At 39.1% G+C, this 24,447-nt stretch overlaps 1 protein-coding gene across 20 annotated transcripts in view; it reads right to left on the minus strand.

The window, feature by feature from the left end:
• LTBP1 (latent transforming growth factor beta binding protein 1) overlaps positions 1–24,447 on the minus strand; it is a 298,629-nt gene that overhangs the window by 103,469 nt on the left and 170,713 nt on the right. For 10 of the 20 annotated variants that reach the window (XM_036434780.2, XM_036434783.2, XM_036434782.2 and 7 more), the window contains 5 exons: positions 21,852–21,923; positions 11,108–11,230; positions 6,281–6,448; positions 3,215–3,442; positions 805–827 (listed from right to left, as the gene is read on the minus strand). In XM_036434780.2, the coding sequence (XP_036290673.1) occupies positions 805–827; positions 3,215–3,442; positions 6,281–6,448; positions 11,108–11,230; positions 21,852–21,923 (614 nt within the window). The remainder of the gene's footprint in view (positions 1–804; positions 828–3,214; positions 3,443–6,280; positions 6,449–11,107; positions 11,231–21,851; positions 21,924–24,447) is intronic. The other 10 variants (XM_036434781.2, XM_045580537.1, XM_045580540.1 and 7 more) reach the window with 4 other exon arrangements.

Genomic DNA, 24,447 nt, shown 5'->3' on the forward strand with positions numbered 1-24,447 from the left:
ATATGCTATTCTATCCCATGTTCATAAGGTAAAGATTTTTAAAACTATAATAATTGTTATATGTATTTGCCCAATCTAAATTTGAATACTTACTGCAGCCTTGCTAACTAAATAACTATAAATGTATAAGCATTTAATAATTACTTCATTGTCATAGAGAATCAAAACAAGATTCAGACAAGGAACAACATTCCTTAGATAGGACTTCGTTCCAGAAAATGTATACATTTCCTACTAATAAATTTCACAATTTATAGCCCCATTTTTATGCCCAAAACAAATAGGTTTATAAAAATGTCTCTCAAGTTTCTAATCAGTATTCTAGGAGTAGTTGTAACTTTCAAGCATAAGACCCGTTCTGACTCTAACAAATTCAAACATGCATGTAAAATTTTAATTGAATTAAAAAGTGCATTGCTCACTACATATGCGCCATAAGAATATACAATTACATAAACCCGCCGGAAGCTTTCTTTCCGTAGATGGTCCAGGCCTTAAGTTGACTCTGAATTCTGTGTTAAGCCCTGGTTCCTATTAGTCCCGTCATTTTCTTCCCTTGGAATTTAAGTTCCAGGAAGAAAGGAAGTTTTGTCTGGTTTTTCTCTCTGTTGTTTCCCTATCATTCAGAATACGGCCAGCCATATAGCAGGTGCTCACTAAATAATTCTTGAATGAATGAATGCCATTTACTCCAACCAAATGATGAACATACATGTTACTGTATGGAAGCCCATACATGTTCCAAAAGAAAATCATTGTGAAATTAAAGAAACAAAAGAGATTTGTAAACAATGAATAAATTACCTTCTCAGGGGGTGCAGTTGCCACTAGAAGCAGAAAAAAAAAAAGGACATTAGTAAAATTTAAAACAATCTACCACATAGTATTTTAAGTTTTAAAGTGCAATGGAAGTTCAGTATGTCTCCAAAAGGATTAAGAATCAAACTAAGTCAAATGCAGACTTATGGTTGCTACCATTGTGGATATTACACAAGCTAACTGGGGAAATGGTCAGTGCTATGTTATTCTTCAGTTACAGGAGGTCAGCTCACAGATGCAATGAAGTTCTTCCCATGTCTCTCATTAACTAAAAATGTTCAAGGAGGTAACACTTCCTAATACATCATTTTATGCCTAATCTCAATTTTGTAGAACATTCCATATTTTAGAAAACAAATATTTCCCTTAATTGGTCACACTTATCCTTAATATTATATAATGTTTGAAATGCTTTCTGAGGTCAATGTTAAGAAAAGAATGCCACTATTTCAATGAGACAAGAATAGGTGCTGCATTCTTGGTGCATACTCATTTTTAATGAAACTCTGTGAGCATTTCCAGGAAGACATGCTAATGAAATTTCAGGGGGAAATCACAAGCCAGTAAGATCCAATGACAGATTAGCATCAATACGGTGAACAAATGACATATTACACAATCATAGACATTATCTAGGGTGAGTGGTTATAGCTTTATATTTTGAAAGGTGTGCTTTTCATAAATCATTCCTTAGGCCTTAGGTCAGTGGTCGGCAAACTCATTAGTTAACAGAGCCAAATATCAACAGTACAACAACTGAAATTTCTTTTGAGAGCCAACTTTTTTAAACTTAAACTTCTTCTAACGCCACTTCTTCAAAATAGACTTGCCCAGGCTGTGGTATTTTGTGGAAGAGCCACACCCAAGGGGCCAAAGAGCCTCATGTGACTCGGGAGCCGCAGTTTGCTGACCACTGCCTTAGGTGAATATTCACCAACATTTTTCTCATGATTCAATGTCTCAGGAACATTAGTATACAAGTTTGGTCGATGCATTAACTCCTAAAAGCAATCAGATACCAGACTGCTACCACTGCTGCAATATTCTTGTGATTAGAAAAACTCAGAACTAACATTCTGTCCTGCCTGACCCCCCATTAAGGAAGTCTTGAGGCAGAGCCTGGGCCAGAGCCAATTTTCTCCTATTTACACAGAGGATGAGGACTTGCAAACACCTGGCCCTGACACCTCAAGTGTATAGGACAAAGTGGTCAACAGTGTCAACTTCAAGTGAGGTCCCGCTGCTCTGCCTAACCAAGAAAGAAGTGCAGCAAGACAAGGAGTGGAATGAGAGGCTAGCACACATGAAGGGCCAGAGCCCTGCAAAAACGACATCTTGCCAAGCCCTCACGTCTTCACTAACCTATGGCACCTTCTCTCCTCACAAAATCCATAAATGAGCACCCGGAATTCTGACTTAAGACTCAAGTTGGAAAAGCCAACACCAGCTTGATTAGAGTCGATATATATTTATACACAAGTACAATTTGTTTTCCTTCTATTGGGGGTGAGAATTTTTGTAGTAACAAGAGATATTCAAAGTATTAGCTATGCTGGTTTACATTGAGAGACAGAGATAGAGCTAATCCTCCTTGTGAAAGCCAGGGAGATAGAGTCAGCTGTCTAGACCCCCTCTGGAGTATAAGGCCTAAACCACTTCCTTGAATAAACACGCTCCCTGGCACCATCACCTGCTCTGTGCATGACAACTGGCAAGTCAGGTCCCCACTCCAGGCCTCAGGTTTCCCAGAATGTAAACCAAAGAAAGGATTGCACTAAGTGGTCTCCAAGATCCTTTCAATTGACCCTGTCCTTCCTCCCCGTAACCCGGACTGCACGTGGGACTTTATTTCATGGAAGCTCCTTTGATGCTTTAACTTTAAGCCTGTGGGTTCCACTTTTTAAAGTAAGTAAATCCTTATTAAATGACCCTCTAGACACAGGAATGAATTTGGGCTATTCCCTGAAGGATCTAAAGCACTCTCCAGGACTAAACACCAAGAGAAAGGGGCCCCAGACACGTCCTGAGATCACATTGGAATATTGTTACCTGCTAGTTCCATGTGACTCCAGAGCAGTGATTCTCAATCAGGAGTCATTCTCTTCCTCCCCGCCCCCAACCCCATCCCACTCCAGGGACATCTAGAAATGTTTGGACACCTTTTTGGCTGAAAGAACTAGAAGAGAGGTGCTACCAGCATCTTGAGGTCAGAGGCCAGGGCTGTTGCTAAAAATCCTACAATGCACAGAGCAGCCTCCACATCAAAGAGTTATCCACCCCCAATGTCAATAGTGCCAGGGCAGGAAACCCCTGCTCTGGAAGGGTCCAGACAGGGAAACCAAAGCACAGACACACGAGACAGATGGCTAGGTCCACGATCCATTTCCACTCTCACCTTCGGGCTCCGCCACTCCTGGCCTGTGCTCTCGGGAGATAGTCAGGGCCTCCACTGGCTCTTCCTTGGCTGGGAGAGGTGGAGGATGAGTACTTTTAGCAACAGGTTGAGTGTTCTTTGGCTTGACAAATACAGGTCCTTTACCTACATGGTGATGGATTGGCCTGCGTCTATGAACGCCAGAAACCGTATAACCCATTCCACCAGGACAGATTTCCTTAAAAGCAGCTAGATTTGGGATGGGAAAATATTCCTTTTAAAAATCTAAAAGTGCAAACTGATACAGAGGAAAATATCATGATGAGTATCTCTTAATAAATCATCACTAATATAGTTACATTTAAAATCTTCAAAAACAGTTGCAAAATGCTTGAATTTCGGTTAAACTTGCATATTTACAGAAAAAAAAAACCCAACCCTTCTTTTATTAAACATTTCCCCATCTGTTAATTTCTTATCCTACACAATCAGACTATATATATATATATATATATATATATATCACATAAGAGCATATATTTTATATATCATTTATATGTATCAGCAATAAATTGTTATATAATACTCTACACATCACATATATTACACATATTAAGTATATGTAATATATCGGGTTTATATGTATAAAAGACACTATATAAGATATATTTTATTGGAGATGTGTATGTAATATCAGCAAAAATTGGGCTTTTTTTCTTCTGCTATGGGTTAATTTCATTATTAATTTCATTTAATTAGATGGGCAAAAATAAAAAGAATCACTATTCAGGGAAATGAGGGGTTGACATCATCATAATTTGTGTCCAGTTGAGGAACCAAAGGACTCAGCCAGAATGGAATGCATGAGCTGACATGGAGAGGTCAGTTAAGAAGGATTGAAGAGGGGAAGCATACTTAAAAAAAGAGTCTCAGGACAGTGGGGAGGAACCCAGTGATTTAAGACATGCTAAAGAGATGATGGGTAGGAATCAAGTTTAAAAAGGACATGCCACAGTCTGGCTGATGTGGCTCAGTAATTGAGCATTGACCTCTGAGCCTGGAGGTCACGGTTTAATTCCCAGTCAAAGCACATGCCTGGATTGCAGGCTTGATCCCTAGTGATTCTTTCTGAAATAAATATTTTTTTTTTAAAAAGAATATGCCACATTAGCATATACTTATATTCATGGGAAGGGATGATGCCTGAGCAAAAGCCTGACCATGAGCAGATAGCTAAATTATCCAGAAGACAGGAGATATTCTGTGCCTAGAATCACTATCCTCCCCAGCAAAGTGGTTTTGTAGAGTTAAAAAAAAAAAAAATAGACTGGGCACATGTGAGTTGCTGACCTTCATTGTATAATCCCAAGGAACAGGTAAAGAAGAAATACTAGGGAGACAAGACAGTGTGGGGCCCCAGGAGGAAAATTCCAGCTAATCCCTTTGTTGTTGGTATCAGAGGCAAGTTACCAAATGTGGACACTTTCCAAAAATAGAACCTTTTGGAAATGTCTAGAATTATCTGGTTTACCAAGGAACTTATGGCCAACATTTTTCTTTCTACTTGTAACATGTAAAGTAAAATCAGTCATTTAGTACTTCCACTGAACAAAAGATTCCCTACTGAATGAGATGGACTTAAAAGGAACTCTAAAGCATGCTAAAACATTATTTTAATAAGGATCACACATTGAGTGGTGGAATCTCATTCTTATGTTTAACTATTATATGAAACAGTTCTTACTCCAAAGAATAGATGTTTCCAGAAGGAAACATGGTATTCTATCAAACAGCTAAAGTACTAATGACCTAAATATTATTTTTATGACAATCACCACATAACCGAATTGGCTAAGGGTAAAAAGTTTATCTTTAACATTATTTCCAAGTTTAGCTGTTGTATTTTAGGGACAAGTCTCCCAGCATGATACTCACCATCTTGATTTACATTTCATGTAAAGGTTACAAAGCTACCAAAATTGAACTTAAAAGAGAAATGTACCTATGAACTATAAAGATATTTTATTTTTTTTATTATTACTTTTTAATAACGAGTGGATCAGGTCCTATATGAGAAAAATAGAACCTTTTGGAAATGTCTAGAATTATCTGGTTTACCAAAATACCATCAGCATTACACTACCCTGTGCCTTACCAGTTCTTCCTGATCCTACCCAACACCAAAAGTGGATCATAATATTTAAATTTACATTTAACCCTGTCTGCTACAGTATAACTTATGGTTTTAAGATTGCAATGGCCCTGTGAAAATGTATGCATCTTCTTAAATATGCAACTGAGCAAACTTTTTATGTCCATCCCACACCAGTGACATGGAGACCACTCCTTCTTTGATAATATCTTGGAGCTCAGTATTTGCTCGGCATGTTTCTTTTTATTTCATTTTAACTCTATTTGAGAAACAGGTGACTTCTTGGTAAAATTAACTGGTGTCTTCTTGGTAAAATTAAGGCCATGTATACTGATTTACTCTTTTGGGGCATTAGGTAATTATGTACCAAATTAAAGGTGAAAGACTAATCAACTTCTTCATATTCAGCTCCCCTCTAGAAGTTCATGGGGACTGTGGCAGGGTCTGCCCTTGAGTTACTGAAATTACCTCCGTTTCTAATTGGAGAAAGTAAACACAATGTTCACAATAGAATCTGACAAGCACACCTTCCATAAATGAGTGAATGAGGCAACCCACACAAGGTCCAACTACTGTGCAAGTGGTGAACAGCCCATCGTTAGAAAAACGCATGGCCCAGCAGGGACTTCTGATCTCACTACCCTTTTAAACGGCAGCCTTAGAGTCCCAGAGTGATGATCAACTATAATGGCTCTTCTCGACATTCAAAAGGAAGCCTAATGTTACACATAATTAGAAATCTCTTTACATGTCATTTTTTTTTTACAGTTCACCCTTCTATGTTCATGGTTTCCACAGTATTAACAAAAACACACTGTGTTATTAAAAAATTAAATTTAGAATCAGAGACAAAAAAAGAATTCTAGCAGCCGGAGTTGTCCCATGTACTTGTGTGGCCAGGAATGAACACGAGTGTGCAGCTGAGCATGTCTTACCTGTGCCTGGAAGGGGACATTTCTCACAGTGGGGGCCCCAGGCCTTGCCCACGCTACAACAGCAGAGCTGCTTGGTGAGGTGAACAGACAGAGGGTGCATGCACTGCCTTCCGGAACTGACAAGTCGGTAACAGGGCCCCTTCTCTTCCGAGATCACAGGGGTATCCGCTGAAGCAGAGAGACAAGGCCCCACGTCACACAAGAAACAACAGAAACCAGGTGGACTTTTCACGTAACAGTAAAAACAACCGCAGAGTCTGGGTCAGAAACCACACTTCCGAATACGTCTATCTAGATTTAGGACAGAGCCTTTCTTCATTTAGAGTCAGATTCCCAAATGCTTTTTCCAGTTCAGTCCCTCCTCCCATTTTAGAGAAAGCATTAAATCAGGTATGTGGGCCTAAAAGTGGAAAGAAACAATTTCACCCAAAATCCACCTGCCCAAACAGACCTCATCACCTAATAGCAAGACCACTACCCAGCAGTTGTTTTCTTGTAGATGGCCGTAACAGAGGTCGCTCTAGGGGAGAATTTGGTGAGCAACCAGGCATCATGGAAGCTCACAACCTGAACACAGTGGATGCTGCAAGCCAGCTGCGGTTTCTTTCTTTGCTTGGAGGACAGTGAGAGCTTGCAGGGCCCCATCAGATTTTACCCTGGGACAGCGAACAGGGAAAGAGCAGCAACAAACTCTCTGACCTGAAGTGCCACCAGGGCCCCCGAGTCCAGCCCGACAGCAGATCAGGGAAGGAGCAGAAGGATGGGCTCAACCCTGAAGAAAACACTGCAACAGCCCACCAGCCTACATTCCTCCAATGCCTAAATCCTATACTCGATGGTCCTTCTACTCTAAGTTTAATAGGTAAGAATTCTTGAATCTAACTGTTACACCCTCTGCTGGGGAGAGAGGGCACATATGATGGCTCAGTAGATACTACAAGAAACACCCCAATTATTGTAAATCGAAATGCTATGTAGCAGAGTAAAAAGGTCTACGACCTGCCAGCAATATAGCTTAAGGGAAGTCACCGTGACTGGTTAGGATGGTTACATTTATGGTCATTTTAACTGGGGTAGGCCATGGTACCCAAATACTTGGTCAAACACAGGTCTTGATGTTGCTATAAAGCTTTTTTTTTTCTCTTTGTACACAAGATTAGCATTTAAAGTAGCAGACTTTCAGTAAAGCAGATTACTCTCCAGAATGTGGGTGAGCCTCATCCATATGAAAAGAAAAGACCTGATCTCCCCCAAGAGAAATTGATCTCCTCCCAAAAAAGAGAATTTTGCCAGCAGACGGCCGGGCCATCAAACTCAATGCCCACTATGTGCTGGGCAATACTACCGACTCTTCCAATGTTGGTAATATTATAGGGCCACACAATACATTCTGACTATACTTTCAAAGACATGCTGCTCTAATATCAATTCAAATGTGAAGGATAATTACCATGAACTTGATCTAGGACCCTAAACGTGGAGGCACAGAACCCAGTTTTCAATCTCCAACGTCAGTTACTAGCTGTATGACCTCGAGAAGTTCCTTAGACTCTCCTAACTTCAGTCCCCCCAATGAGTACAATGAAAACAACACCTATCTCATAAAGGTGCCAGGAAAATGAAAACGAAATGAGGTGCATCAACCTGATTGGCTTTGAAGGGAATTGTCCTTCATCTCATGACTTCCAGGGCTCTGGCAGAAGTTCCTGAGCACATCTTCTCTAGGACCCTTTATTTCTGTCCATGAGCACCAAGTCCATGGCTCAGGAAGTCTATGCAGCAGCAAAGCCCAGGCTCAGAATTCTTTTATCCGAACCTATAGACACACCCCCTGCAGCACTCATTCTGAAGTTCTTGAATTCTTGAAGAAAATTAGCTGCCGTTCAGGTCAGAAAATTTTCCCACTCGAAATGCAAAAGGTTATTATAGTTTTTCTTAGATTTGCTCTGACACGTCCTAAAATGTCACCTTTCCCCAGTCGTAGGTAGGGGCAGGCTTGGAGAACGCTGCTGCTGCATCCTGAGCTACACAGACAGAGAGGTGAGAGGCAGCCAGTGCCAGGACCCTCCCACTTCCCTTCTTGGAGCTTGGCTAAGTCAAGGGCAGAGAGCAGGGCAAGGAGAGAAAGAGAAATGGTTGCAACCTTTGGCTGGAGTCAAGGAATTCGGAGGGTGCATTCGGGAACAGGGAGAGCTTCCCACTGCTCCTCGGCTGTTGCCAAGTGCATTTCTTTGAGCTCACAGAGTCAGCCACACCTTTTATGGCCTGGGTACGGCCTAAACTCATGCTGTCTGAGAAGACGTAGTCAATTTCCCGCAGTTGGCTTACAGACTCTTATCCATGGCTGTTTCTATGTCCCTCAAGAAGGTATGTTCCAAATGTTAACCTAGTGTGTGTGTGTGTGTGTGTGTGTGTGTGTGTGTGTGTGTGTCCCCACTCTCTGCTACATCCCCATAACCATGGAGGGTACCATCTTGCCAATTTTTTCCCTTACTCTGTAATTATCACCTTTTTTCCTGATTCTTCTCATCTGTGTTCAGATTTTCCTTATCAATTTCATCAAAATCTAGTTCACCAGCAAGTCCAACTGGATCAAACCAAGTCACAAACCCTGAAGGACTCTACAAATCTCTACGATGTTACACGTGGTAAATTCCGAGACAAGAGAAATAAATCTGCCCGCTACATACTGGTACAGAGCCCAGGTTCTAACTTCAAACTCTAAACTGGAATATTTAATTAGCAACAAACATCTCCCAATAGTTATCATTTCAGCTGTTGTAGCTGAACCATAAAATTGAATTATTTTTTCAAATAAGAACGGATGGTGGTTTAATAAGTTCAGTATTATTTGGGCAATGACAGGGGGAAATAAATGCTAGGGAAATGTGTAAGTGTTTCAAAAATCTCATTGGCAGATTTCAACAATCTCACTAAAACCTGGATGTCTGCCCTTAACACTAGACATCCAATCTAGTCAAAGTTTAATAAAACACTTCGCAATCAGTTCTCCAAGTTTACTCATCTGCAACCTCAAATGTAGTGATTTCAAACAAAACAAGTCAAATTACTTAAGAAAAAACATTCTCAACAAATTTTATATCCAAACTCTTAAAAATCTTTTACACTTAAATTATAAAGCTATTTAAAATACTGACTCATGTAATTCACATCAACCAGAAATTATCTCTAAATTTTCTGGATTGTCAACAATGTGATTTTTGGCCTGAAATTTCCAAAGTCTTGCATCCATTTTCAAATATACCTCGTATGCAAACATAACTTTACAGTCTTAACTTTACCACTGGATAAAACTCTCTATAACTGTCTGTCTGCTCGTGATCAGAATTATGTGAAAGAACATGGAAAAAAAGAACTTACGTGCAAAATTTCCTAATCTGCATTCGGCAGTTTTTAAAGGAAAATAGTAGTAATTAGTAACAGTGTTCCCAAAGACTCAACAAATTCATCTAAAAGTAATGAATGAGCCTGTCATTTTTATTTTATGTCACTTGTTTTTCATGTCTGTGGTCTCAACTTAGTGTAGTTGTCGGCAAACTCATTAGTCAACAGAGCCAAATATCAACAGTACAATGATTAAAATTTCTTTTGAGAGCCAACTTTTTAAAATTTAAACTTCTTCTAACGCCACTTCTTCAAAATAGACTCGCCCAGGCCATGGTATTTTGTGGAAGAGCCACATTCAAGGGGCCAAAGAGCCGCATGTGCCTTAAGCCAGTGGTTTGCCAACCACTGGCTTAAGGCACAGAGTTAGAGGTAAATGCACAATTGAAAACAAATAATGGATCATCATGAAGAACATGTTCTGACCAAATGGCATGTCTAAAACTGGGGCCCTGTAGGGTGCAGCTTAACATACACCAAAGCCACATTAAAAACAGATAAATAAGAACCAAACTTTGTAGGACAGAAATTAATACAGAATTGTTCTTAAAATTATCCTAATAGTTTTCTGCCTTATGTTAGTTTAAAATGTTTAAACTTCAGTTGTATGCGGCTTTGAAAAATCTGCATTGCTTACCTATGTTGTAATAATGAGCATGAGAACATTTAAAAAAGATAACCTTTAAAAACCTGCATTTGAGAATTTTGTGCCTAAAATGCCTGCCTCTCTAATTGTCAGGTGATGCAGTGATTACACGGGATTCTATTTCATGGTAAGCGAGTTTTCGGAGAAACTATATTTTCTGTCCAACATTAGCATATGTGGTTTGATGGAGAATTTTTACCCACACCAGATACAAGAGGAAATCTTAGAGACAATATTTATTAAGCAAAAAAGTATGCCTTCGGGGATGTATTTTGGTGGCTTTTGAGGACAACGGAATAGAATATTATCCAAAACTATTTCCCAGACGCTCCAACTAAGAAAGTACAGTGAAACCTCATTAAATCAAACACTAGTGACTCAGAATTTGGACTAATTAAAAACAGAAGCTGGGAGAAAGTTGAACTCGGCCTAAATAATGCTTAAAATACTCGTGAAGGAAAAAACGTTTCATCTCTCAGGTATGCTCACTGTAATGAGCTCTCTTCTCTTCATCAGCTCCATTTCCTCAGCATGCCTGCTCTCTACCTTGACTTTTGGCTATTACATTTTTCTGAATGCATAAAAATGCATTTTTAGTTCTGTAACATAGGCCTATTGTAATATGTCAGCCCCGCTTCCTCCCGCTGGTGATTTTAATGAGGTTTTTCCTGCATTTGTACAATATTCAGTTAGCCGCTGAGCATTCATCTTATTTTGCATAACCTCCCACCCCAACCTCTGATCCAAAATGAGAATAAAAAGTGATCATTACTTACGAACACAAGTTGTAAAGGTAGGATCCGGCCCAAATCCCATTTTGCAGGTACATCTATAGCTGCCCATGGTATTCAAACACTCACCATTGGGGCACACACCTTGCAGCTGGCATTCATTAATGTCTGAAGGAAAATACAACTCTTTTAGAAGGAGCATTCATCTCCTGCTGGACAGATTCTGGCTATAAATTGCATTCACTTTCTGTTTTCATCATAATCTCATATATATATATATATATATATATATATATATATATATATATATATATATATGCATAATATGCAAAGCGTCCCCTTGGGAATTCGACCAACTGAAAGTTAGATCGCTTGCTATGACGTGTGCTGACCACAAGGGGTGGTGCAGAACAAAGGAAGGCCCCAGCTAGCAGCCGGCAGCTGGGGAAAAGAGGCCCCAGCCAGCAGCTGGCAGCCGAGAAAGGGAGGCCCCAGCCTGGCAGCCAGCAGCTTCTAGGGACCCTACCAGTGTACAAATTTCATGCACTGGGCCTCTAGTAGTAAATAAAGATCTTTTAAATAATATTTTTTTAAATTAATTTCAGAGAGGAAGGGAGAGGAAAAGAGGAAAAGAAAGATAAAAACATCAATAATGAGAACGAATCATTGATAGAGATAATTTTGTTCAAGATCATATTTTTTTTAATAATTAAGGGGGAGTGGGGAAATTTAATGGGAAAACTATCCCACTACAATCCTGTTTTGGTCTATGCAAGATGCTAAATTGTTAGCTCAAACAAGTCACTTAATTTCTGTCGATCTAGGGTTTCTCTCTTGTAACACAAAAGGGCTGAAGCAAATAATCCTCATGATTACTTCTCACTTAAATACTCTGACTTCAAAATAATCTGCCAGTTGCCAAGGTGGAGAAAAAAATGTGACATTTATGGACAATATACTGTAAATCATGTAAGTGCCCTTATGGGAAATAAACACACTTTTATGTATCCTGCGTGTTTAATCATTTACTGTCTTCTTAGTGACGCAAGTTCATACAGGAAATGAGACATGTCCCGTAATCAACAGGAATTAGGCCCAAGGTGAGAACAGCACATGAAGGTCTCTGTGCTGTGTGAAAATATGAAGCTTTCTGGTGATGCCTCTGTGAGCATATTCAGTGTTTGCTGATGGAAAGACATTCCACCAAACAATTTAGCCATGTAACTTCTCCTTAAAAGCAGAAAGAAATACCTATGGAGGTAAATTCTTTCCCTAGCCAGACAAACCTTTTGGCTCTTAAATAGGGATCTCTTTCTTTAGCTAACAGAGGAATACGTTCTCTAAAAGGAGAATGAATTATGTATTTCTTAAACTTCCACAGAAGCAGCTGCACATTGGATACACATACCCTTGAAGTCACTCAATAATATTCCACATGGTACATACCTGCTTGGATATTATTAAGGGAATCAAATTTTAGATCTAGGGTCTTTCTATTTTCCTTTTCTAAGTGAAGAACACATCTGCCCACCTTCCTCTCCTGTCTCTCCCTTGACTCCGTGCCTTCTTCCTCCTTACAAAGTCAAGTCATCTCTTGCCCATTTGTAATTTCTTTCTAGGTTTTCTAGGTGTATTGCCTCACAGTGTCAAATTCCCAAAGGCACCAAACAAAAGAACAGTTAACAAATATATCCCTCTAGAGGGAGAGCCACAGAAAAAGTAGCACATCCAGTTTGTTTCATTAAAAGGCCTGGCTGAATGGCCCAGTGACTGAGCATCAACCTATGAACCAGGAGGTCACGGTTTGATTCCTGGTCAGGGCACAGGCCTGGGTTGCAGCCTTGATCCCCAGTGTGGGGAGTACAGGAGGCAGCCGATCAATGACTCTCTCTCTCTCATCACTGATGTTTCTGTCTCTTTCTCCTCCTTTCTTCTCTGAAATCAATAAAAATTCATTTTAAAAAAAAAGAACAAGGCGGTTGTCTGGCTTTGCCAATTAGGTTTACAAATTACAGCAGACATAATCTGTAAACCGAATAAGCCAACTCTGCAGCTCTGAGGCTTTGATAAAAATATGTTTAAAGCACATATCTAATATAAATACACTGTGCATAAATCTACTGTGTCCATTTAATTTTTTAAGGGAAAAATGTAAATGTCAGTTTAAAAAATGTTAAGTTTTTCAAAATTACTGTAGGAGATAAGTGAGAGAGAAAAAATATTTGAAGGGCAACATTCTACAGCAATTTTACCCAAAGTAGTTTACACAAACTACTTTGGGTAAAATTGCTGTAGAATGTTGCCCTTCAAGTAGTTTACACAAACTACTTTAGGATTCTGCCAAAGGAAGGGATCTGTGGCAAAATATGTTTGAGAAACACTGCGTATTCTACAAACACAAGCACGTGGACTCCTGTTTTTGTTGTTTTTTAACTTGGTATGTTCCACACACTTGGCCATGGGACCCATTTTTTGCCCACCATCTATCCACATCCCTAAAATGTTGCTCTCTGGGGCTGGCCCTGCAACTACTATACAGGTCTCTTCATGGTAATATTTCCTTTGACATTAACCAGAGCCTCCCTACTGACCAGTAACTGTCCCATTATCATAAAATGATAGATTCCATCATAAGAGGAAGTAAACCATTGTGAGAGCAACTCCGTGCCTTCTACTTCTTCTCTCTTCAGGGAAACACGATAAAAGAATGATCAGAACCCAGAGACCAGCTGTATTTATTTCTTGATACATGTGTACTATACATGGAAGATGCTAATGGCACACACATCTCTGTTGGTCTTGGATTTCTGACTCTAGTCTACAAATACTGCATTAATTTCTCCTTGAAACATTCACAGTAACATGAATCTTTCATGGCTTCTCCCATTGATTTCACAGCCCCCAGAGATGAAGGTCAAAGAGCTATTGGGAAATATAATGTGCTAATGACTCACTTCACCACTCTCCTTCCTGAAGAACAGTGAATAAAATAAACAGACATTTCCTTTTTGAATCCCATTTCAGTGATGTGAGCTGAGTAAGAGGACACATCAGAAAGTGATTCTAAAATACAGAGGAATGGGTCCCAAATTGATTTTTTAAATGTTGAAATATGATCCACAGGTCCAAATCAGAACTGTTTAAATTCTAACTGAAAGGAATGTGCCTATTTAAACTAGAAATGGAAGGAGTTGCGAAAAGATGCCTTCAACGGTAAAATAGCCCCTTCAAACAGGAGAAAAGTCTATTAATTCCCTCTTAGCCACTGACCATTGTAAAGCATGATTCAACCTCACATTTAGTATCCCACAGTTTCTGGGATTAAATCACTACATACAGCAGAGCAGTGTTTGAATCTCCATCCAGTAGGCTAAGTAAAAAGAACTTTAAATATTTTTAAGTGTCTTGAAGAAATAAATGAACAAGCCTGGTTGACTCCAGTCTTACTTTATACCTATTGATGTTCTACTATCATTTCCCAAATATATAGCAAGAACAATGGATTCTAAGTTTCGTTTTTACACCTACATTACTCTCAAATATATTCCCTATTTTATATTCCGTACTCCTGAGAAAGAAACAAACATCACAGCAATGGATTCCCCATTGATAATGAAACTGAAGGGAAATTTAGAGACAGAAATGTGAAGGGATTCAGAACAGGCCTCCCCAGCAATGTGCCACTTTGGCAAGTTAATTCGTTTAAGGTGAAGCCATATTTAATATAAAATAACTGGGGAAAGCCTAAATAGAAATGTCTAAGGCAGGAGTGGGGAACCTTTCTTTCTGCCAAGGGCCATTTGGATATTTATAACATCATTCCCAGGCCACACAAAATTATCAACTTAAAAATTAGGTTGCTATGAAAAAAGCTCCTAGATTTATTGAATTCTGAGTCCTGCCTGCGGTTGCCTTGGCAGGGCCAGACCAAATGATACAGCAGGCCAGACGTTCCCCACCCCTGGTCTAGGGCCTTGGAGAAGGAAAACATACTGTTTCACTGTCCCTTGTGCGCTTTCCAATTTGTAAAGAGAAGGACGTCAGGAAGGAGGAGAGGGACATGGTCAGTGGGCACTCTACTGAGAGTGGGAAGGGAAACGGTGCATCCTCTTCTAAAGGAAATTGGCACAGGATGAAGCGACGTTTGGAAAACAGCACAGTCATAGGGTCCCATAAAGGTACTGAGCATAGTCATGGGGTCACATAAAGGTTCATGGTCACGCCCTGACAGCATTCTCTATAACAGGGAAAAGCAGAAACCAGTCTGAAATCCAACTTTAGGGGAATGGGGAAATGCATTAAACATAACTGGGATCCCATGGCAACATTACAGTAATTTTGAAGATCATGTAACAACATCAGAAAGTATAATATATAAAGTAAAAAATAGTTTCCACAGCTGTCCATGAAATTTCAAGTGTGTGTGTGTGTGTGTGTGTGTGTGTGTGTGAGAGAGAGAGAGAGAGAGAGAGAGAGAGAGAGAGAGAGAGAGTGTGATTGGCAGGAAATCTAGCAAAATGTATCAATTTTTGTAGGAGATGATGGAAATTTTCATGTTTCCCCTTTATATGTTTCTCTCGTTTCTAAATTTTAAGCAACAGGTAAGAATTTTATAAATAGAAAAGACAGTGTGATTTTTAAAGAAATGTGCTTTTTAAATAGCATCTGTGATTTTTCTCACTAAATGGGAACTTCCCTCTGAAATTGTACAGTATTTAATTCAGTTCATAAAGTACTCAGACATGCCACCTTGGTTTTCTAACTGTGTGAGAACAGCGATCTTCATAAGGGTAAGAATTCTATTACACTAGACTGCTCAGAGTGTCCCTACTTAAGGTATCATTAAATGTCTGTAAAATGAATGAATGGCAGGTAGTCAATAAATTTATGCTGATAGATTGTTTACTTACAACAGATAAAGAAACTACCTGTAGATAACAGATGGTATAATTTTAAGCTTTTTCCTGAAAAGCTTTTAGATATGCTCAAAAAAGAAGAGTTTTCAATATATACACATTAGCTTAATGCCATATTCCAAATCTTTCATATTTGAGGAAAAACATGATTCTTCAGACTGACAATGTTCTGTCTACTATGTAAAATCCAGATAAATCCATGTGGAGACACAGCATGATAAAACGAGAGAAAAAACAGATTATCTACAAAGAAAGTAGAAAAGGTAGAAAAGTGACATTGGTATAACAATAAAAATTATTGTTGAAAAACTGTTAACCTAGAATTGTATACCTAACTAGTCTCATAAAATGAGTTCAAAATAAAGAGTTTTCAGACATATAAAGGAGTTTTCAGACATATAAAATTCACACTTCTCAGCTAGTCTCATTGAAAGAGATGTTAAAGAATCTAATCTAAAAAAAGATATACAGTTAGCAAATAAAAATACAGGACACTGCGTTAAATTTGAATTTCGGGTACACAACGAATGCATTTTAGTATAAGTACGTATGCTCCCTAATTATCTACTGTTTATTTGAAAATTCAAATTTAACTTGCTTTCCTGTATTTTATCTTGCAAAAGAAAACAAGAACCCAGAAAGAAAATGTAAGATGTAAGAAACCATGCTGAGTGCAGAAAATGATAAAATGTCAGTAAGTTCATATACCTAACAACTGTACGGGGGGAGGGGGAACCTTTTCTATATTTACATTATGCCTTCAAAAATAATTATGCAATGATGACTCTTATCTAAGGCACAAATCCATTTTCTTTTAAATATGCCAGTTGTCATAAATGGTCTTTGAACATTTCCATGTTAAAAGAAGTGCCACTGTTTTCCCAGCATGCATCACAAAGCCTGTTCTATCTGTTGGACACGGTGCATGCAATCAATCATAGGAGCCTTTCCTTAAAGTTACAAAGCACTCCATCTTACCATGCCTGTCTGTGGTAACCCAGCACATGCCATAACCAGTGGGCAGCAAACTGTGGTTCTCTAGCCACCTGCGGCTCGCGAGTCGCGGTTCGCCACTCAGTTGACTGATGAGTTTGCCGACCACTGACCTAGACTCTCGATTCCAACAATTACAGGCTGTTGTTGTTCCTTGTGATTAAGCCCCTATCCCAATGGTCAGCAAACTCATTAGTCAACAGAGTGGCAAACCGCAGCTCGAGAGCTGCATGTGGCTATTGAGCCACAGTTTGCCATCCATTGGCATAGGCCACCTTCTCTTTTCCAGCCAAGTAGGTTTTCTTGAGTGACTCACCTGCACTTTCTAGTCTTTTCAAGACACATGAAGACCAGCCTTCATATGCTCACCCTTCTGCAGTCACAATCAATTTTTCAGGGAATCATTAAGAAGTCTGAAATGCAAGCTAAAACCCAGGCAAGCTCCTCATAACCAAAATGCCCCATAATGGCTTACTTATATGGAATGTTAATCAAGACCGGTGAGTCTCATTTCATGGCCCAGAGATATGCCCTTGAAAACAACGTGCGTTATCTTTCCTATGGGCCCAATAAAATTCAATTTCAGATGCACTTGAAAGGAGCCCTACAGTAAAAGTTGTGATAATGAGTACTATTGTGCCTACTGTATCTGTCTTGTAAATGTGTTAGTATATTGGCGCATAATAACCAGTGCAATAAAGTGACGCCAAAAGAAAGCTACGTGGACAGCTCTCTCATATTTGCTTTCACGGCTCCCCGGGAGCCAGCTAAAACCCAGCTAGTTGGGACAGTGAATAAAGTAAATTACATGCTGCTGATTCAAAGTGATTTAATTATACTAAATCCGAGGTCAGGAACGATGTCTTATTCATCAGTCATTGCATATCCTTGGTCTGCAGCTCAGGAGCCCCGTGCCAATTAACGTTGGTGTGGTACTGAGTCTTTTTAAAAGTTCTCAAGATTACCTATGAAAATGGAATATGCATACACTGGACTATAAACGTGTAGAAGCCATCTAGTTGTTTATTTTGGCACTGCCCACAGCACCTGGACACATGCAAAAATGTAGAAAATAATACTATGCTGATTTTATACCTAAAACTCCTGCCTCATGTAAGTGATTTTAGTAAATAAAAAAAGAGATAATTGCTTTTAATAAAAGATTTTACTAAATAGATCAAGCCCCGAGTACTTTCAGAAATAAATTCTGCTTTTAAAACTTAGGTTTACACCTAATTTAATAACTCGTCTCACACCAAAGTTATAGATAAGAGAGAGTATTCAGGATTCGGGGCAAAACTTATCTTTCAAATAAAGTAGTATGAGCGTATGAGGTTCCTGTTGTCGTCATTGCCGTGATATGAAATTTCACTTAATTCTCATTCAATATCAGACCTGTAGCATAGTCACGAAATGACAAATGCTCTCTCGATCCACAAGGAAATAGAACTGCATTGTTTGTTATGAGAAACAAAGCAAATGATAACAACTCCAAAATGTCGAGGGCAGGTTTGAGAGCTCCATGTGTGTATATATAATAAATCATTCCTCTGAAAAGATAATTGCAGTACCACTAGAGAGAAGAAAAAAAAACACCAGACTCGGAGGGCAATTATTGGAAAGCTCCTCAAATTAACTCGGGCACAGTTGGCTCTTTGTTACTGGGCACATATTAGTGAAAGTTGTATCATTGGAGCAAATAATGTCATTCTGGGTATTAATCACTTTAATTTTCAATGTGCTTGGTAAGCCGAGAAGACGTGAGGCTGCAGAAACAATGTGGAATGCAGACGTAATTAGATGCTGAATGGGCTTCTTTTGAAAACTGCAAGATAACAGAACCGAAAAGCTTCGAGGCTCTAGGAAAACGGAGGGCATGGGCGTAACGTGAGAAAGTTCTGTTTCATTTCACTGACCAATCATATCACACGGGGAGTGAAAGTAAGCCCTTCTTTCAGAAACAATTTTAACAGATTATGGGGAATGAAATCATAATATTTTAGGAGTCAATCTTCTAGTGTAATTTAGCGGTGGCTTCTCGAGGCACTGTGAAGTAGAGTTTTCTGTGATACTTAAGTCTGGAATCTGTGCCAAAAAATATAACACTGTCTTTGCAAATACCCTCCTGAGACAAACATAAGCTGGGATTTGGTGTTACTGACCATCAGTGCAAATGACTGTTTGATATGCTCAGAGTGAACAAAACTTGCTAAGGGCCCCTGCATACCAGCCACACTGGGAGAGGGGAAGAGCCCTCAAGCAGGTTCTGTGGGAAAGATTCTCCATTCTGATGTGTGAAATGAGGTAGCAAATGCTAACTGCAAATTTTCACTTCCACTTCGACCATATTTTGATAACCACGAACTCTTATAACCTTGAACTAGCCAGTAGAAGGAGTATCAGATGATCATCCTCTGTTATTAAACAAAACCTTATAAATGTGAACTGCTTTGACTTCTATTACGTTCAGCACACATGGCATATCTTCTGTTTCAATTAGTGAGTATTCACATCATATTTTACAGGTATTTATGTATACATGATAAAGGGGGCCATATTGCACACAGAAACAATTGGAAGTTTAATCCTGGCTGGGCCTCTTTTCATTGTGTGACCTTAAGAAAGTTACTCTCTCTATGCTTCAGTTTCTAATTGGGATTAATAATGTTTAAATCCTATCCCACTCCCAAATCATTCCCATTTTTCCAAATTTAACACTGAAAAGTTAGGAGCATCTGTCACTCTTGAGCCTTCCTAATAACCAGCCATTAGAAGACAGGCTTAATCACAGAGGAGACTTCAGGAAATGACATGTCGAGGGGCTGAAACTTGTGTGACACACCAAGAGGTTCTCATGCAAAACCTCTACCCCAGGAGACAGAGTAATGAGAGCATCAGAGTGTACCCAAGAGCAATCTAACATCAGGTGCTGCACAGGACAGAAATTCCCTAAAGCATCCTGGCTGATGGTTAAGGATCTGTTGGATCACGTCTATGTGTAGGAAGCTCAGTACTTCCAAAGGCATTTCAGTACAATGCTGGGGAATGCTATTCCATAGCAGCGATGACTTGCAGTTCTAAATATGCCTCCCTGCCACTCCATTCTATTGACTTTGGCTCTTGAAGCAACTCATGAAAGCCTTGTTTGTAAGACAGCTAATCAAACATTTAAAGGCGCATGTACAAAGATTTAAGGCATGTTTATAAATCAGCCAATATATTTGTCTTTGGTCTGCGCTTCTCCACACTAAACACTCTCAGGTTTTGAGGCCCTTCTTAAGCTTGGTTGACCTTATTAGCCAAAAAATAATTAACATGAATACATGAATACCCAAACCCCAAATTCGGTCTGACTGAAAGAGTACAAGGTCATTACTTCCAATGTCCTGTTCATTCTGCTTCTACTAATGCATCCTAAAAGAGAGTTGGGCTTTTAATAGAGATTTTTATCCAAATCTGCAAAATTATAACTTGGTTTACACTATAGTATATGCATTTAGTAATCTATTCATTTATTTAACCTACTCATTCTTCCTTCCATTTAATTTCATCTTTCATCCATTTAATGCAATCTTTCAATGATATTTTAAATTCTGCTGTCTCACACATAATGTTGATTAATCCACTATTCCTGTGTCACTGAGGTTTGCAGACATTCTTCAAAAAGTGCCTTGGACATCCTCTCCTGGATCAGTAATTCTAACTTTCCCAAAATTCCTCATATATGACCAGGGATTATAATATTTTAAGGTGAAATTTTTAAAAAACATAGTATGTGCATTTCAAAAAACTTAAGTCAGTGAAAGCTCTACAAATCATAAAAGCTACACAGATGCAGTATGGAATAATTTACTCGAGAAAATTCTCAGTTAATTAAGATATTTCTTTGACATGAACCATTTCTATAATTTATAACATTACCTTAATCTACTGTCTTATAAACAGTAGGCTCAGACCACAAGTCAGAGACATATGCTACATTTTTTACATGGATTTTGGTTCAATCAATCTCTTGGAAGTTGTTCCTGTTTATTTCAACATATGCATAGTCCAGTAACTAATAGCAACATTTTCACCCTGGACACATAAGAGTACAGTAGGAGCATTAAGTGCACATCCCACAAAATAACAAACAGAATGTGTTATCCTAAATGGGTACTAAACTTGGTATTGAAACCCCTGAGTTACAACCTCAGCTCTATGTAGTTAACCACAGGAAAGCCACTTAACCAGCCTGAGCTTCAATGTCCTTCGTTTGCAAGTGTTGATACTGGGCTAAATGACCTCTGAGACTCCCCCTGCTTGTACAACTCTGCTGCGGGTTCAAAATAAACTGAGTAAAAGCACTCAGGACCTATCACATGTAGCTACCTAGTTTTACCTACCACCTGGCTCATGTGTGTTCACGCCGATGTTTAACACCTGGACACTTCAAGGAGACCAGCAACACTCTGAGAGCAAAAAGGGAACCCTGCTTGCCCAATCATGTGTCAGCAAAGAAGTAGTACTGCTAGGTACATGCATGTGGTCATGTGTACACATGCATATGCTCATGTGTACACACACATGCACCCATGCATGGATGGAAGGTGACTAGCATGGAGATCCCTAAGCAACCCATAATGTAATCCAATCTCCTGTAGATTTCATTGCAAATTAATAGAGGAAAGGAAGTTCCATAAAGTTTACATAGTAGTGAATCTATTCTAGCGACCGTACACTACACCCCTGTATTTCTGCACAGCTAAATGGAGTGAGCAAGAGGTGGATCACCATATGACCTCACCTGCTGGGCTAATAAGCAAAGCATGGCCAAACAACTCAGGTTTCTAAAAGCCAAAACAACTGTGCGTCCATCCCATGAATTCTGTTGACCTTACCTTGACAAAAGGTGTTGTTAACCCTCTTATAGCCTTGAAGACATTCCATCATTTGGTTATATCCATGATAAGCTGTAAGGGAAGAAATAATTCTTTGTTAGGTGCTTAGTTTTAATTCTTACAATCCTAAACTATTAAATGTGATAACCAGAGCCACTTTAGGCACCAGTGGTCCTACTCATTTCTAAGATACCAATTCAATGAGTACTAATTTATTTCACATTATCCTAGTTGTCGGTATACTTCATATTTTGCATTAGACATAGTCCCAATTATTTGTCGGTAAATGCTGATTATGTTAAATGGGAGAATCATAAGACTTTTATATTTTATTCCAGTTATTCCTTATTTATATTACAAAGGATGGCTTCCTCCCCAACGATCGCTACAGGCACTTGAATTTTCTTATTGTGGGTTTGGGTGACTACAAGCTGGTCTTCCTGGGACACTCCTGAGTTATGATGTTCCAGCCAAGTTCATGAACAGCACTCCATTTCACTCTCAACAGTGTCCCAGTTTACACAATGCATCGTCTGCTCGCCGCCTTAATTGCATGATCGTGTATTCTAGTTATGAGCTCATTCTTACTAATGTGAATTCTGGAGAGAATTGGGAGATGAGGAGAAGAAGCTGTGATCAGTTGTATGGACTTATCACTCGGCAAACTCATCAGCAGTGTGAATGCTGCAGTCACCAATATACCAAAACCCTATTCGCTGAAATCTGACACTGTAAAGTGAAACCAGAGTTGAAATAGCATAATTTCTGGAACCACGGAGACCTAGGTTCTCCCCAGCAATACTCTGCGACCTTGGGACACAATGCTTCCTGGGCCTCAAATGGCAACTCCAGGCAATGCAGTATCACCTCTACCGACCGGGGCGGAGCTGTTGTGGAGTTTAGAGATAATGTACACAAATGCCTGCAACAGGGCCTGATAAGACACATGTCAATGACACATGCCACTGTTATTTCCTGAAATAAAATTTTCTTTGTTTAAAAGATAATGAACCATACAAAATGTGCCGTAATCAAAATAGGTTAGACTACTAAAAAGACCTGCAGAAGTAAGTGAAATAAGCCAGTCAGAGAAAGATAAATATCACATCATCTCACTCATTTGTGGAATATGATGAACGACATAAACTGATGAACAAAAACAGATCCAGAGACAGAGAAACATCAATCAGACCATCAAACCTCAGAGGGAAGAGAATTGGGGGTGGGGGGAAAGAGATCAATCAAAGGACTTGTATGCATACATATAAGCCTAACCAATGGACACAGACAACAGGGGGGTGAGGGCATGAGTGAGGGGGATAAGAGGGATATCAGTGGAATAAGAATATGTAACATCTTAATCAATAAAGAAATTATATAAAATATATATATATAAATATATATATATATATATATATATATATATATATATATATATATATGGAGAGAGAGAGAGAGAGAGAGAGAGAGAGAGAGAGAGAGAGAGAGAAAGAGAAGGAGAGAGAGAGAGAGATCGTGCTACAGAAGGAGTAAAAAAGGAAAGCTGAAGTAAAAAATAAATCTTATCGAAAATAAAATTATTTTGCATTCTCTGCACTAATGGAGCAGGGTATGTACTAGTGTTGTTACTCTCCTCCTTCATTTCTTTCTTTGCCATATTTCCCCTCTCTTCATATCCTTCAAATGCTAGAAAATGGATAGAGGGAGGAATCTGAGATTAGTGAGTTAAAGGGAGAGGTGGACATGGGGGGGGAAGGGGGCAGTTCCCGTTCACCTCCTTGACTGAGTGTCTAGTCTTCTCCCATCCAGCAAAGCCTTCTGGAGCAGACTGCCCACAGAGATCCTGGGCGCTCTGTCTGTGAATGGCTCAAAGGCAAAAGAGAGGCAAAGGCAGGGGGCGGAGCAAAGGATCTCCTGCAGTCTTCCTAAGCTTAGGATTCAGTGTTCATTTTCTTCTAATTAATATTGCACTTAAGGGACAAGTGACTTGCTCATGCTAAGTGCATTTTTTAATGGATTACAGACTATTTAATGAAATCATCTGCAGATTTAAAATTTCACAGTAAAAAACTGATCCACAGTGAAAGGTATTTCTGTGTGTGGCTAAACAAAAACTTCAAACATTAAATAAAAGCCACTTGAGATCTGACGTCTGGACTATTTTGAGTGAAAAAATAAAAAGACATGGAACACAAAACCATAGCATGTAAAGCCAAGGAAAGTCTGTTCTCTCCCAAACGGAATATGATTTAGAGGTAGTACCAAGCAAGGAAAGGAAAGTTTGTTTATGCATGACACAGGAAGAATGTGACCCCCAGTGTGTTTCCTGGAGTGAGTCACTTAGGCACAAACGAAGTAAATGTCAAGATGCAAATGTTTACTTCATTCATAATCCACACCGTCCATCCCCAAGTGAACCAATCTCTTTAAGTTTATACATTAAATGAGTCAACATCTGAATTTCTTCATCAGCCTTTAGTTAACAGTATTAGCACTTTGTACTTTCACATTCTATCTAAATTATCATCAACATGAAAATATAGAGCTATCAAAACCATATAAAGTAGATGAATTTATACCCAGGTGGCACAATTCT

Source organism: Pipistrellus kuhlii, unplaced genomic scaffold (assembly GCF_014108245.1).
Source record: "Pipistrellus kuhlii isolate mPipKuh1 unplaced genomic scaffold, mPipKuh1.p scaffold_m20_p_13, whole genome shotgun sequence".
Taxonomy (NCBI): domain Eukaryota; kingdom Metazoa; phylum Chordata; class Mammalia; order Chiroptera; family Vespertilionidae; genus Pipistrellus; species Pipistrellus kuhlii.